This window comes from Physella acuta, unplaced genomic scaffold, assembly GCF_028476545.2.
Source record: "Physella acuta isolate Inbredline_101_S28 unplaced genomic scaffold, ASM2847654v3 ptg000475l, whole genome shotgun sequence".
Lineage (NCBI taxonomy): Eukaryota > Metazoa > Mollusca > Gastropoda > Physidae > Physella > Physella acuta.
The window spans coordinates 430,719-448,032 of record NW_026731994.1 but is presented as its reverse complement, the minus strand read 5'-3'; the positions used below and the strand labels follow the sequence as shown (position 1 = coordinate 448,032).

Genomic DNA, 17,314 nt, shown 5'->3' with positions numbered 1-17,314 from the left:
TTTCAGGCATCTCTCGGAGACGGGGGAAGAAGCACTGCACCCCCCCCCCCTTTTACCCCCCACCCCCAGCACATCTAGAAAAAAATATATTATTTATATTTAAAATATACTGTAAGTACATTGGTTAACGTTTATAACAGTGTGTAGCATAATTGCTACGTCGTGAATCCTATTATTAAAAAAAGTAAACAATGATAAACAGGTTTTTATTGATGATTTTTCACTTATTATGTACGAAGACTCTAATTATGCAGTGACATAGCTCAACTTCTATTCAAAAGAGCTGTAAGCTATGTCGAGGTATTATAATGTGCCTTCTACTTAGGTGTAATATTGGTGTATATAAACTAACTAATTGGTCGGTAAAGCTCATGAAAAGTCCCGAGTTCGAAACCCCGGGTACATGAGGCTCGATGCTTGGGGACAGCGACCCATCTAGGAGAGAAAACTCCAAAAAACAAACAACTACTGCAGTGTAGTTCTTCTTAGTTGGGCAAATGCTGTGGAAGCAAATCCGAAAAGAAAAGTAGGCTGAAATCGGAGTCAACTGCCTATACTATACGGCACATAACAAGTTGACACGTTATACTTAATTGCCTTCAACATTACAGTTAAGAACTAAGAGGAAGAAGAAAGAATTGAGTTAATAATTTTTTAAATTCAATTTCGTTATCTTTTATTATAATAGTTTTTGACATTCTGAGTCATAATTAACATTCATCAAACGGCTGTATATGTAAGGTGAAATCAACAAACTATTATATAAATGATAAGATTAAAATTTTGCTCACTAAGACCACGTATTAACTCAAAGTTGACATCACAGTTTTACAGAATTCGTTCAGATGCCAATCAAATATAGATATTTAAGAGATTACCTGTATTGAACCTAATTATAGCGACTCTATAATGTTTAGGCTTCGGCCTATATATATATATACATATATATATATATATATATTAAAATGTAGATTTAGAAAACGTATTATATTATAATATTTGCAATATTGTTTCAGCGGTTGGTTACAATTGGCGTCGTCGAATTCTTTAATGATTATATCATCTTATACAATAAAATAAAGGTGAGCTAAACTCGGATTATTATTTAATTTTCATTAAATAAAATTAAACAGTGTTTGAAATGATTAGAAACGTGTGTCATGTTTGAAATGAAACGATAGTTAAAAGAAACGTATTAAAGGACACCGTAAAGGAGTATTTTTAAATGAATTTTATAAGTTTTAGAGATTTATTTTTTTGTTACTTGAATTGAATTGTGTTAATTAAATCAATTTTCGACAAGGATCGCTAAGGCTTTTAGTACTAAATTAATCTAGCGAGCTGCAATAACAACAATAATAATAATGTTTCGCCGTTTTTCTTGGAAAGGGAAACAAGTCAATTAAAATTTTCTGCAAAATCAGCTTAGTTTAGTTATATTCCTTTCGAAAATAGAGACATTAATATGTGTAGAGAGAAATGGGAAGGATTGAGGTAAAGTGTGATGACGTTTTTTTGGAGATGGTCTGATTTTTTGTGCCGATTTTTTGAGGGGTGGAGTAAAAAAAAATGTCTGCAAGGAACAGTGGGGTTATATATGGACGTCGCACCTAGGCAGTGAACAGTCCTTACATAACTTAGTTTATTTTACTTTTAATATCTCATCGTTATAGGAAAACCAGCTTAATATTTCTGGGGAAAAACATCGCTACTTAAAAAAAAGGATTCAATGCAATTTGGTTGATAGGTAGACTGTGGCGTTTGTGTGTGGGGGGGATTACTTTGTTAGGGTGACAAATGTGCGAAAGAAACGTGGCATCTTGTACCAAACGACCCGTAGTATGGAAGAGTAACATCTCAGAAACCATCGTTGATCTTGCAAAAAACAAAAACAAAAAAACTGAATAAAACTCTTCTGTTACGATCTTAAATTATTAACACCTAAATGTTTTTGATAAACAGTTGAGTGAAGGGGATATGCACAAGAAAAATCACCTGAAATTCTTATTTTCCATAATAATGAGATTTTTACTCTTTCGGATTCTTTGTCCATTTCTTAATTCAGAAAATAAGAACGTAAATAAGAAAAAAAAATATTATGTTTAAAATTATTTTTTATGACCCTATAGGCCTATACGACAAAATAATCATATTTTCCAATAGACTACAAAATGTTTGTCATCCGCAATCATATTGTATTTTGGCATCTTTGGAAAGCTGGATCTCTCCTGTATTCGTCAATTCTTATTTCCGTTAAATTTGAAACACCCAAAGCTTTCAACTGGCTTTACAAATCACACATGAATTGTATTTTTCTGACCTGATTTTTGTTAGATTTTGTTTTTTTCTTTGCCGTTTTATTTACAATACAAATTCCCACCATATTTTCTGTATTTATTATTAAAGTAACAATAAAACATGTGTCACAAGGGAATTTGATGTTAAAAAACATTCAATTTTCGCATACAAAGTATAGTGCTTTTTTCGGACCTTTTAGAATTCAGATCGGTAGCGTAATCAAAAAGTTGTCGTGACAAAAGTTTTTACATATTGTACTGAAATATAAGCAGTGTAAATGTGATTGCTTTAAATACAAATTTTAAAAAGCCTTAGTGTTTTTTATAAGTGCCGAAAAATTTAAATTGGCGGATGTTTTTTTCGGGTTTCCATGACAACCGAGATTGATTTTAAACTCCGTTTAGCTGTTTAGTAGTTACTTTCATGTCATGTGCCAAACATGGCAAAAGTATTTAAAAGTAAATACTTTAAATTAAAAGTATTTAAAATAAATAAAATGCTTCAGATGTTAAATGGAAAAACTTGAAAAAACTGAGCATATCCCCTAAACAAAAAAAACAGAAAAATTTTAATTAATCAAAACGCAAACAACACAAGGTACATGAATTTCAAATGTTTTTTATTTCATCAGAAAATGCATAGTAAAACTGCCATCTAAAAATATTCTACAACAAACTTATAGGTCTACGACAAATCAATATTCTCCTTTGCTGGTTTTAAACGCAAAAGTAAAATATAAAATTCTGCAAGGCGATACAAAATAAATTATATAATAAAATGTTTTCACTATTTAAATTCAGCGTACATCATTCTCCACCGTCATTTATATTTTCCGTGATAGCTCGTTCATGATGCATATCAACCCTGATGGTGCAATATCACCATTCAACTTTATTCAACTTTTTTTTCAATAACGATAACAAAAGTGGCAACGGAGCATTTTTTTCCATTGGTCTTTTTTTTAAAAAAAAAAAAAACATAATAACAACATTTTAGTAAAATAAAAGGCAATTGAGTAGTAAAGACATCAGCATCAAAGCATTCGAAAATTCGGGAAAACAATAATATTACATAGTTATTAAACACCATGGGTTAAAATGAGAATAATCTAGATAGATGAGAAATGTTGCAATGAGTCAGCTTAGGAGGTCATGAAATAATATTTTTAGCTTAGTCATGGTGCAATATTCCCCTTCATGGTGCAATGTCACCCTTCAATGTGGAACATATTGAAAATGTATAAATATAATAAAAAGGATATGTAATAAAATAGTTTTCGTATTATTAATAACAAAATAGTAACACGTCCAAAACTGCTCTAAAAACTAAAGAAAAACTTTTTTTTAAAATTGTCCATGTCAACAGCATCACTTAGCCTTAATAGGCTTTCCTTTTTTTATTTCGTCTGTTAGGGTTTTTAACGACATTTTGAGGTTTTTTAAACGTTTTTCGATTTCGGACCGTGGGAGTTCAGTATTGTCAACTTTGAATGCATCTCGCAACTGTTTTAGCGCATTAAATGCATCTTGTTGATAACTAATGAAATTTGAGTCATTATATATGAAAATTGAAATGTATGTCAGTTTTAGCACTTCATCATTTGTTTGAAAATTATCTTCCATTTTAAGTAAACATTCATAAAGCTCAACACATATGCTTTCAAAAAACGTGTTCTTGTTGTTAGTGAAACTCTGAGGCCTTAGTGAGTCTACGTAGTTGATGAGTAGAACTTGTTGTTCCTTTCTTATCTTCTTATCCGTCGTGGAGTTATCAAACAAGACACACCGGTTGCTACATTCATGTAAAAGATCTTTGAGGTACTCGTCTGGGTTTTCTTTTAACCAGTCAGTAAACGACACTGTTTCCGTGTTTTTAAAATTATCTCCTCGAGTTATTACAATGATAATCTTTGAATGAGTTTCTTTGGGAAATTGCGATTTGAAATCACCGATTTTATCTTTTTCATACGGCGTCAATCTCGTTCCATAAGCTAAAACCAATATTAATGCGTTATAATTGCCAAAAGAGCTAGGTTTACACATTTTTTGCCATAATGTTTTTTTCCCCCTAGAATCTATATCATAAAACTCCGACGTATCAGTGCAATATACATTGCGTGAATCAATCACTGAGCTGTCATTTCGTATACTATCATTAGTTGGTCGGCTAAAAGCGTCCTTTTCAAGAATCCTGTTTCCAAGTGTGCTTTTCCCATGCCCACTTTTACCAAACAAAACTAACTTGACATCACCACCTGCGGGAAGCCGTTGTGTTTTCATCTACGAATTTGAAACAAGTTAATACAATATTGAATTCGTATATAGATTTAACGTTGATTTTCTAGCCAAAACTAACGCATTTTAAACAAATAAACAAAGCTTGACATCCGCTCATAGCCATACGGGCAAAAATAATTTCAAATATTCAAAAGATTTCTTAAGATTAAATAGGCCAATTTTTTAACAATTTTCCTCTGAGTTTCGTCTATGAGCACATTATAGAAAGCTAAGTTGGCTAGAGAACGTTATATAAGTTATTGTGCGCATGTTCTACGACTCAAAATTTTGCATTCTTCGGCACACCACTACACCATAAATCGTCTTAAAACCATTCAAACAGAAAACCACCTTCCACATTTAACTTCGAAAAGCAACCCGCAATTTTTCCACTAATCAGGACACAATTTGGTTGATTAATGCAAGAACTGAGTTTATGTATGTGCACAACGTGGATCACAATATTTTAGTGATAAAATATTATTTTTAAAACACTTTATTTCAATAAGGTTTTTAAATACAGTAAATTAAGAAAATAAAACAAACTTTCTTTCTTTATTGAAAGCATAGATTGCTACTTAACACTTTTCTTTCTTATTGTTTTAAAGTCTTTTTTAATAATTAACTTCACCGATCGCTATCTGGAGTGAAACCAATCAACCGAAACAAAAAGGTCACTGTCGTAACCAGATTGATCCAGTCTTTGCTTGAGACTAATTCTTCTTTCTTTTTGTTGTGGAATTTAGTAATATTTTATTGATTGTTAATGACAAATTTTATATCAAATTAGAATAAAGATTAAATATTCTTGCGTTGTCTTCAGGGACGATGGATCTGGAAATCGCATTCGGAATTGAGTTGCCGTATGCACCACAACCCCATTAGCAAGCAAACAGCCATAAATAAATAAAAGCTTAGAAAATAGCGTGTATTTTAAAACACGTGTAGTTCACTAGGTATATTAACATTCGTAAGGCAAATTGAAACAGTCTGTTATCATTTCTTTTCTAAGGGGTCGCGTGGTCGAGTCGGTTCAACTCATAGTTGCTAAACCGAAAAGTCTCGAGTACGAACCTTCGGGTAGATGAGGCTCGTTAGCTGGGGACAGCCACTCTTATAGGAGAGACAACTCCAAAATCAAACAACTGCTGCCTTGTAGTTTGTTCTTGGTTGGACAAAGGCTATGGAAACAAATCCAAAACGAAAAGCAGGCTAAAATCGGAGTCAATTGCCTCAATGGCGCATAACCAGTTGTCACGTATCCTTAATTGTGATTGAAGCGTGGTTGAGTCGGTGGAGATACATTCGAAAAAAAAAGTCTCGAGTTCAAACCCTCTGGCAGACAAGGCTCGATCACTTCCAACACTAAAAATTAAGAACGAAGAAGAAGAAGATTTCTTTTCTCATTAGTTAACAGCATCTTGCCCGTGACTGCTCGGTATATATTTTTTAGATCTAGATTATTAGAATCTTACCTCGATATAAAGGTCCACCGCATTACAGTTGTATTTTCCATGTCTAATACTGTCAAGTTTATCTTCGGCTATATAGTTCAGGTTAAGATCAAATACCATGTTCTTAACCTGTTCTTTTAGAACTTCAATCTTTTTCTTTAGGTTTCTATATTCGTTATTGTCCACGAATAACTTAAATCCTTCCTTTGACAGTAAATCCTAATTGAATTAGAAATAAGAAAAACAAATGTAATCAAGAGCCATACACAAGTCGTTTATGCATATCATTTTAATTAGTTTATGTTAATATATTTTAGAAACTTTCATTTTCATCATTGAACTATTTTAACACGAATGAACGCAAATAATTATTGAACTATTGTCATCTGAAAGACGGAGAGAAGAAGTGGGATGAGGCCAGACTTACAATGGGTTTAACAAAGTCGAATAAGAAAGCTCTCTGAAATCTTCACAAGATCTGCTTAAGTGGGACAATACATCACTATTTAATGAGATGCAGACACTGTATATAAAGCACTTGCTACGTTTCTATTGCAACGTTCGCTTGGGGCATGTCGAACCTTTAATTTTACAGTCAGATATTTGTCAGTTTTTTGTGTTTGTCTGTCTTTTGTTTACATTGATCGTTTGCCTATTCTGTTCTTTGTTAATGTCTTTTTTGTCTAAGTCGGTCTTTTGTTTATTTCGTGTTTTTTTTTTTGATGTTGGTCTGTTGTAAAGATTATATCGGTCTTTTGTATTGATCGATATCTATTTGTTTGAAAAAAATAAAAGTAAACCAGCAGTTTTAGTTTTATAAATAACTGAAAATGTGTTTGAAACATCATACCTTCAGCTTTTCTAAAGATTCAGAGCACTTCACCCAAATCTTGTATAAATCATTGTAAAACTCTTTAGCTTCTTTACTATCCACTGTCTTTACTCTTTGCTCTCCTAAAAATGTATTAACAAGTAAATACCAAATCATTACACTACAATTATAATAAACTTAATCCTTTTAATTGATGCATATAACATAAAAACTTACAATACATTATTTATGAAAAACATTTCGTAAAAAAGATTACGGGTGAGATTTTGATAGAATTTTTTTTATACATCAGGATTATATTGAAAGTTTCGCAAAATGGTAGTCAGATACGTGATTTATCCATTTCTGCGATTAAAATTGCAAACCTTCATTTCCCCAAAACATAATATTTAATTTAAGGTATCTGATTTATGTCGTTTCATTTCCGATGATAGTACAATAAGCACAAACTAATAAAGAAAAAAAACCAAACCATTCAAACATTCATTTGTTTACTGTAGCAAGGTTATACAAGGAAAACAAACAGGCGTTGGCTACTTTGTACATTTAAATCTGAGTAATATTAAATATATATAGGCCTATGAGTGTGTGTATGTGTGTATGTGCGTGCGTTTGTGTGTGTGTGTTTTATTATTAAAATCTACATGCTAAGAAAAATACCTGTGATTTTCATCGAATTACATTTTATAAGTGATTTCAACGTATAAAATGTCTCTTCAGGAAACTGTAAGATTTTTTCATTCTCTGTAAAACAATTTTATTGTGTAAATTAAGCAAAAATATTTACTATTGAATTTACAAGTGAAAACATAAATGATAAAGGACTAGTTTCCATAAAGATAAGATGGCATTGCTACTGATTGTTTTTTAATTTAAGTTAAAAGATACAATCAACTTTTTAAAAAAATGAAGAACACAAAGATAAGTCGTTTGTTCGTTTCTATATCTTAAGGTTTAAATACATTATTTTTAACTAAGACTATGAATAAGTCAACTCCTATTTGTACAAATGTCTTCTCTGAAATGCTATTAATCCTTTTCGACTTTTGAACCAATGTTATTTAACAATATTTTAACTTAAATAAACCAATATTTTGCTTGTGATCCAACAATAATGATAAGTTAGATTGCACTAAGTCATCTAATACTCTTTCTCTCTCTCATCTAACTAAAACATTTACTGTGGTTCTGTCACTTACTTGTTTCATTGTTCATTATTTTATATTTTCTCTCTTCATGGCTTGTTGTATATTTTTCCACCCTCCGCCATTTTTCTTCAGCCTCGCTGAAAGCTTTCAGTAGCTCTAAAGCTTCTAACATACTGTTTACATTGATATGATCGTAACTCATCGTGTGTAAAGTACGTTTTATGTCTTTGAAAATGCCTCGTTGGATATTTTTGTCTATAAACTTTATAACTGAAGCAAATTTGATGAATGAAGATGTATCATAAGTCTCCTTTGATGATTTGCGAAACTCGCTAAGTTCATCTTCAATTTTTTTTATCTCGCTTTCACCTACGATGAAAAAAAATTGCCTTTTAAAAAAATAAGAATGGGATTTTCATAGAAATTAATTATATTGCTTGCATAATAATCAATAATAAGCTCGAAATCACAGTTCACATCCTTAGCATACACCTTTTTATCCAACCGTATTTGGTACACAGTTATACAATAACAACAGGCGAATGAAACTTGTAAAACAGCAGTTATGATAATGCTGGTTTCCAGCCAGGTTTTAGATCAGATAACAAGGTACTGCCACGACTGGTTTTTTTTTTGGCATAAAATGGAGGTTTTATCTGCAGTTGGAACGATGCAATGAACAGCATCATAAATACTAATAGTTTAGCTGTCTGTGTATGTATCTATCTATCTATCGGACAAGAACGCTATAGAGAAAACACAAGCAGAGTAAAAAAATTTCACAGTAAAACGAAAACGAAACGTGACGTCACATGGAACATATAGTATGAAAGAGCCGAAAGCCGGCTATAGAGAAAACACAAGCAGAATAAAAACGTTCATAGTAAAACGAAAACGAAACATGACATCACATGGAACATATAGTAGGAAATAGTCTAAAGCCGGGGGAGTGCACACAATAATATGACGTCATTGATTCTTGAGTAAACATTAAATTAAAAAGCCAATTTTGTCTAATCTTAAAAATGGTTTGCGTGAAGAGTTTCTTTCAGAGGCGTAACGAGGGGGGGCGACCTTGGGGGGGGGGCGCCAAAATGGGTTGGAAAAACAAATTGAAAGTTTTAGGGGGTGGAAATCAAAAGTTCGAGGGGGGTGCGAATCGAAAGTTTGTTCCCGGGCGCCGGAAAGGGTCGCTACGCCTCTGGTTTCTTTCATACAGTTTTTTGGGTAGGGGTGAAGCCCATCCTCCGCGTATGAACGTCTAAGCCCCCCCCCCCCCCCCTAAACTCAAAAGAAATGTCGTCATCGATACTCTATTATAACATTACAGCCTAATTCATGTGTCTAATCTAAAAAGTGGTTTGCTTGCAGAGTTTCATTCATGCATCTCTTCGGGTAGGGGCGAAGCCCCTTTAACCCCCACCCCCACTCAACCCCCACGGTAGAACTTCTAATTCCTCCGCCTAAAAAATCAAAACAAAAAACGAAATATAATTGATATAGAAAATATATTTTACTTTTACCAGTGTCGTCCTCCCCTGCCCTGGATAATTTTATTCGCCTCTGCAAAAATTCAAGTGCCCACCCCCGAAAAATATCTGAAAGAAGCAGTGTCTGCGAGAGTGATGTTTATCGGCCAAAAGTAGTAAACGATGTAACGAGTTTAAATTATAGATGTAGGCTCTACCTTCAGTTTGTACGATCTACAAATACGACCAGCGTTTCTTTCAGAATTTTTCCTCCCCAGAGAGGGGTGGGGGACCTCGAAATTTTCTAATCTAAAAAGTGTTTTGCGTACACAGTTTCTTTCATGCATCTCTTACGGTAGCGGCGAAGCCCCTCCCAGGCTCTCCGTTTAGTTTGTATGATCAACAAATGCTATCAGTGTTTCTTTCAGACTTTTTCCTGCCCGGAGAGGGGTGGGGGTGCTTGAAATTTTCGGGGGCGGGGTGGAATTTTCTGGGAGGGGTCGGACTGGAAAAAGTATATAATTATATATCGTTGAATGGGACGGTAAATGTGCTTTGGTGTGTGTTTGGGGGTGGGGCTGTGCGGAGCCCCTTCTTCCCAAGCAGTTGCCTGAAAGAAACTCTAAATGCGACTTTTGTCATGATTGAGATTAGGTGCAAGGTTTAGAGATATGGCTACGACTATATTAAATATATTTAGTATAAATGCGCGATAACTACGTGTAGATCAAGCTTTAATGCGATAAAAATGACGATTCTTGATAAAAATCCGTTTTCAATGTCATTTTTCGTTTCCGGTTAAATTTAATTAAGGTGGTGATTTTGGTTTTGGTTTTAGTTTAGAGAAAAGAGATCGCACTATCAACCTAGCGCCCCTTGTATCCTCCCTCAACGGGCCAATTTTCTCGTATCTATATATCTATACAAGCCGTTCCAGTCAGGCCCTGCACTGGCCCTTGTAAAAAACCGATCTGGTTAAACGATTAGTAAAGTGTTATAAATTAAATACGCATTGAGCCTTTGTAAAATTAAAAGTTAAGGAAGCGGTCCATTATCGGCAACATACTCTTGAAAGTGATTAGATTAATTTTCTGGCGTTGTGGGACGAGCGGAAAGGGAATAAAAAAAAGTCAGTAGGTTGACAAACTGTTAATTACTCTAGGTCATTTCCCACCCCAACTCCATTATTTACCCCATGTACACATCCGTGCCCAAACAATTGCAGTAAAACATCACCCCAATCAATTATCCACCCGTCATTTTGAGAGAGATCCGGGTGAATTAGGTTAGGTATAAGTATAGAGTTTAGGTATAGGTTTGAATATAGGTATGTGTTTTAGGAATATGTGTAGGTGTTTGTGTATGTATAGGTGCAGGTAAAGCCGTTGATGTAGGAGTTTTTAGTGGAGGTTCTGGTGAGGGTTGGTTTATGTTTATGCTTATGTTTGTTTTGTGTGCTTGTATTTATGTTTTAAGGGTCATAGTGAGGTTTAGTATTTATGCTTATTTTCTATTTATGTTTCACTTAGTTTTTATGTCTTTGTTTATGGGGTTGTTATTTTGGACGTAGACGAAAGAGGAAGGAAAAGTTCTTTGTTTATGTTTTTGCCAATGTTAATATTTGTGGTTGTGGTCGGTTGTCGTCAGGGTTAGATTTTGAGTTAGGTTTATTGTTATATTTTTTTCTATATTTGCATATAGACATTTGATTGGAAAGTTAATATATTTCCAAAACCCGGGCAGCGTTGGGTATATAAGGCTAAATAAACACACAATTCACGGTACTCTAAAGATAGGTTTTTTACAAACGTTTGAGATCCATTAGTTTAGTATGAGTATAAAACCATAATATTATAACCACAAACATGCAGTCCAAAAGTGAAAGAAATTATCTTCGCAATACACAATGTCAGTGAAATATATCAAGTTTATCAAGAATTATTCGAGTTCAGATAAAAAATTTTAGAGTCGATCAATTATTTTCCAGAAAATAAACCGGCAGTGATCTCCCCTAAACTTTCTCGAATATTCTTTTATAAAACAACAGGGGATGGGAACTCGGGCTATAGACATGATTTTTAATCCATTTTAAATACTTAAAGTTTTAAAAATAGAATAAAATCTCGTAGACAAAAGAATTGCACACCAAGTGAACGCCAAATAAAAAAGTGCATAATAGTGCGCAATATTATTAGTACTTTAAAAATTTACATTAGTTTTTTGAGAAATCGGAAGTAGCGTAAATTATTACTTCCGGTCAACGGAAATTACTCAAAATTTGATAGAAGGTAGAGAATTAGATCTTTTACTTACATGTGAAATTTCATTTATCTATCTGAAATAGTAATCAAGTTATAGGCTTTTGAAAAATTCAAAGTAGAAAAAATACTACTTCTGGTTATTGGAAATCGCTCAAAAGTGATACGGATCTACGATTTTGATAAAATACTTATTTATGAAATTTCATCAACCTAGTTGTAACGGTACTCAAGTTATCGTGTTTACACACGGACAGACAGACAGACACACAGACATACGGACAGAATTGCAAAGCCCAGTTTTTCCTCTTAATTTTGATAAATCTGGATTGATAATTTTTGCCCGATTAAAATAACTCCTCTATACTTCGGATGTGATGAAGGACTGAGGTGTAATACGGTGAAAATTGTTAAAATGTCAAGTGCTTTTTGTGCACGATTACAATACTTTCTCTATACTTCGTATATACGAGAAAGTAAAAAAATTAAAATGCTTACTAATGGCTGCGAAATTTTCAATGATAATTATTTCATTGCCGATGTCGAAACCGTTAACCAGGTGTGTTGCTTCTGAATTTAGTTCATCCTCAGCTGAACCCAAGTACGTAATTTTCTCCTGTATAAAAGATAAGAGAAACGTTACACTTAAGTCTTTTTATACCAATCTCGAAATAAGTTTTTGTTCTGTGTCTGAAAATCTTACCACCACTTATCTTCGTTATATATATATATATATATATATATATATATATATATATAATATATATATATATATATATATATATATATATATATATATATATATATATATATAAAGAAAATAACACGATTTTCATAAAGTGTATAATGCACAATTAAACATTTTTAATTATTCCTTACTTATAACATGTAGGCTATTTTAATTTCCTACTCAAATTTTATAAAGTGCATCATTTGTGTTATTCGTATACATTTTTAAGTAAAAGGAACTAAATTTAGTGTATTATTAGTAAACGCATTATGATTTTTTTTAAATCAATCAACTGTCAACATAATGAAGAATTTGAAAAAAAATATTGTTTTACCTTTACAAATGTTCTTCGAATAATTACAGTTATGGAGTGTGCAGTTTCTAAACAGTTGAAAACCTCAGTCACTCCGTTATCTTCTATGAGACCAGTTCGGACTTTAAGTGCGTATTCCTCAGGTAGCATCAACGAGCTGCAAAGCTCATCAAATGTTTTAACAAATGAAAACCTAGTTTCAGGAATGTTGATCTGAAATGAGATTTTTTTTTTAAATTTGAATTTATTAGTTTTTTAAAGAAAATAATGAATCAAAACTAGGCGTATTTTGCTGAGTTATATATATTTCTAACATATAAAAATTGTTAAACTAAATTAAAATGGGTATATATTCTGAGGTTTAAAAAATGTCTTATCACTATTCTGTGGTTGCTACTTACCAATGTCTTTTGTGTGTTTTCCGAAGATTCAGGCGAACTGTTACCCACAGCATTCCATGTTTTGGCATTGTACTGTTGTCCAATTTTCATTTGCTTATTATACGGAACATGTCTTTCCATTTTAGCTCAGCCTAAACAAATCTATCGAAATATTGTCATCATTTTACTTCTCCCCTACTATATTCTGTTAGAAAAACGAGAAAAAAAAGTCAAAATACATTAATTGACATCATTTCCGTCAGTCTACTTATTAATACTTCTTTTCGTACATACAACAATCAATCCACCATCTTCACTCTACTCTCCCCCCCCCCCCCCACACACACACAACCATAAGACACTCATCTCATCTCCTCATATTCAAACTCTACTCCATCAATCTTATGTGTCCTATGTGTCATTGGCACGAACAGAGTTTCTTCCAGGCATCTCTTAGGGGGGGGGGCTCCACAACGTCTACCGCCCCCCCCCCGCCCCAAAAGAAATGAAATTTATACAGAAAATATATACATTTAACAGTGTCCGCCCCTCCCCCCGATGAAAGTCTACCGCCCCCCCCCCCCCGAAATTTTAATGCCCCCCCCCCCCCCCCCGAGAAAAAAACTGGAAGAAACACTGGGCACGAACGACATAAGTCAACATAAACCATTACCAAGCCTCAAACCTTTTCTTGGTTCTATTCCTGTCCCCATTCACAACAATAATCCCTATCTTAACCATAACCCTATTCCTATTCATATCCTTTCTCTAACATTTACCCCTACCATTATCCGTGCCCTAATCCGATTCCTATTCGTTTTCAATTTCTTTTCATTTTTTTTTCGTTTTCTTTTTTATCTGTTTTTTTTTTAACTTTTCCCCATTCATACTCCTACTTCTTTCAATATTGTTACACCCCTATGAATAATTACATCCCTTATTCTTATCCTGATTCTAGTTCTACTAAACTTAATTGTAACCCAAAACCCGATCATATTTTGAAAACTGACGTTTAACTGATCCATAGCCATAACTTTAACATTAACTCTAACCTTAACGTTAACCTTTACAGTTACCCAGTCCCTTTTAGGTTTAGAGTTATTTAGTAATCAACAGGTTTTTTTTAGTTAAATAATTTTATTTTGTTCTGGGAAGGGGCTGTAGACGTGCTTCGGGTGGGGGGTGCGATGCCACCACAAAGAAATGCTGAAACACTGGTGTTCGGGTAACGAAAATAAGCGAAATGGAATACATATATGTCACTTTACACTTCCCTAAAGTTAGCCCTAAATTTATTCAAGCCCACTTACTCTAACCAGTACCAGATGAAAGTTTAAAAAATAAGCATATTTTGAAAAGCAATGATCGTGAATTCGCACCTATCTAAAAGTAAAGTATTTGTTTACTTACGTACACACACGGTGAATCATTCAGACTGTGTTGCAGCAGTAAAAAAACTAAGCTACGAGCTGTGACCAGGTTTTCTACACATCAGGTAACGGCGCAGTACACAACGAATGTTTTCCCAGAAAACGGCGAGTCGATTTTCCTATAATTTCAAGATAACCGGGCATGCGCAGAAGCAAGGACGGTTATCGTTTGCTTTGCAGGGTTGCATATCACACCGGCTCTCATTATTCGCCTCGGTGACACTTCAGTAGAGAATTAAATGGTTTTTGTATCCAGAGAAACTTGTGCGTTATTCTGTTTTCCAATCGCGATTTCAAGTAGAGAGAGACACTAGAACACTAAGAATAGAGGGAGAATCAATTTAAATGTTTAGACCTTATTCAACTCATACAAAAATACCCTTAACTGTAAAATATTAAATCGACTTTGAACATTTGTTCGGGGTCCTAAGTGCTTTGACCAAACAGACTTTGACCTTAGATGGTATGACCACAGCGGGACTTGGATTAATAGTAAAACTAAACTTCAATTTTATTTAAATTTATGAAACAACTAGCCGTCCCAGCCAGGCCCTGCACTGGCCTCTGTGAAAAACCTATCAGTAAAGGACTATTTCTTGTGTTTTTATTTAGAAGTATTTACCCGGCATTACCGGGTTTAGGAAATATATTACTTTTCGAATTAACCCTAACCACAACTAACTAAAAATAAACACACAAAAAAGCGAACATAACGCAAACACAAACATAAACGAGAACCAAACCCCAAAAACAAACGCAAACCCAAACACAAAAAAAAAACCACAACTACCAAAAAAGCAAACACAAGCACAAACGAAAAAACAATCAGAAATAGAAGCACAAACGCAAGCCTAAACGCAAACGATAACTCAAAATCAAGCAAAAGTAAAGGCGAACATCAACACAAACTTAAATGCAAATATAAACGCAAAGTGCTAACAGTCTAGTCCGGGGCGCCATTTGAACAGCCTGATTCATTTTAATAATCAACCATAATACACCAGGTTATCCATAGACTTTTGTACCCACTTAAACGAACGAAGTCGCCACTTGATCAAGTCGAGTTTTTTACTCTATTCTTCTATTGCAGGGGTCGGCTACCTGCGGCTTTCGAGCTGGGTAGTTTGCTCTTGCGACACTTTGCAAGAAATGTGTCTTCTGTTGTGTGCAGTCCGTATTTAGATGTGCTATACTCTCCAATATTCTCCATGGTTTTAACTTCGATAGTCTAGATGACGAGTATTTAATTTATACATGATGAATACTAATATTATTACATCATGCCCATACGTAAAATATAATTATGCAACTTTAAAACTTATGTTAAAGAGACATGCACAAGAAAGACACCAAAATTCTGATTTTTCGTCATAATGGGCCTCATGCACTTTTGGATTCCTTGTCCATTTCTTAATTGCACTTACTAAAACGAACGTAGGCGTTATAGTGCTCACAAGAAGGCCCGAGACGCAAAATATATCAGAATGTCGGGGTGCCAGAGAAAGCCCTGGATTCGATTTAGTGAGCGACTATAGTTATAGTAAACCTTTTTACCCACCATCTATGGCACTCTTTAAAACGAACGTTAGCATCATAGCGCTCACTTGATAGCCAAGAGCTCCGAATCGCACCCTGCCGGGGCGCCGTTCGACACGACTGCTTCAATTTAGTGAACGAATATAATACCTAAAGCTTGTCCGAAAACGGAAAGATCAAAGTTCACATATAGGACATGATGTAATGATTTTTTTTTTCTTGTGATTTATCAAGGAAAGTAATTGGTACTAAGGGACTAAGGGAATTAATTAGTGCATTTTTTTCAGACACAAATAGAATATTTCTTAAAAGTTATACATTTAATTTGATTTTTGTTCTATCCACGTTACGTCAATTAAAACGATAATTTTGGAAAATGAAATTTTTTTACTAAAATTTTAATTTTGATTTTTTAGATATCCATTTTGATTTTAGTACGAAAATCAATACTTTAAGAATATTACATAAAAGTAATTCAGTCGATTTTTTTACTACATGCATGGGTTCCACGCATCTGCTGTCACATACATACTTTATATATTAGACTAGCCGTCCCGGCCAGGCCCTGCACTGGTCTCTATGAACAAGACGTATCTGTAAAGTACCAAGATTTGTGTATGTTTTAAGCAGCATATACCAGTTATTGCCCGGTTTTAGAAAATATATTACTTTTCCAATTAAATGTCTATATGTAAATATGGACGCATATCCCTAAACCTAACTCGAACTGTAAACTTAACCCTAACCACAACCAATCACAACAAAAACAAAAACAGAAACGCAAACACAAACGCTAACGCAAACTAAAACACTAACCCAAACACAAACATAAATGTAAACTTAACGCACACGTAAATGTAAACATTAACACAAATGCAAACAGAAAAACAAACAAAAACAAACACAACTCAAACACAACTCAAACAGAAAAGCAAACACAAAAGCAATCACAAACGCAGCAAACACAAACAAAAACTCAAGCAAAAACACTAATGCAAACACAAACATCATAATCATACCTTTTAAAGAAGTGTTTATTTTGTTATTTATTTAATTTTTTTGTATGCCACATTTATTTGGGACAAAGGAGCGTAATGTGTATACTTTTTCAAAGAAAGTTGGAATTTTGTAAAGAGTAGCCTAATATATTTATTTTAATTTTGTTCTTTTCACTCTTTGTCAATCAAACT

At 33.7% G+C, this 17,314-nt stretch overlaps 1 protein-coding gene across 2 annotated transcripts; it reads right to left on the bottom strand.

Annotated features, from left to right (window-relative positions):
* Positions 1 to 2,910: 2,910 nt before the first annotated feature.
* LOC131943977 (uncharacterized) lies at positions 2,911 to 14,655 on the bottom strand. 2 transcript variants are annotated; one of them, XM_059304400.1, is made up of 9 exons: positions 14,569 to 14,655; positions 13,180 to 13,363; positions 12,800 to 12,991; positions 12,234 to 12,351; positions 8,060 to 8,377; positions 7,521 to 7,604; positions 6,879 to 6,982; positions 6,050 to 6,247; positions 2,911 to 4,577 (listed from the first exon to the last, which is right to left on the bottom strand). In XM_059304400.1, exons 2-9 carry the CDS (start codon positions 13,297 to 13,299, stop codon positions 3,666 to 3,668), a joined length of 2,046 nt encoding a protein of 681 aa, XP_059160383.1. In that variant the 5' UTR covers positions 13,300 to 13,363; positions 14,569 to 14,655; the 3' UTR covers positions 2,911 to 3,665. The 2 variants fall into 2 exon arrangements, with proteins under 2 accessions (XP_059160383.1, XP_059160384.1); XM_059304401.1 differs by having other exon boundaries at positions 14,573 to 14,649.
* Between the last annotated feature and the right edge of the window lie 2,659 nt (positions 14,656 to 17,314).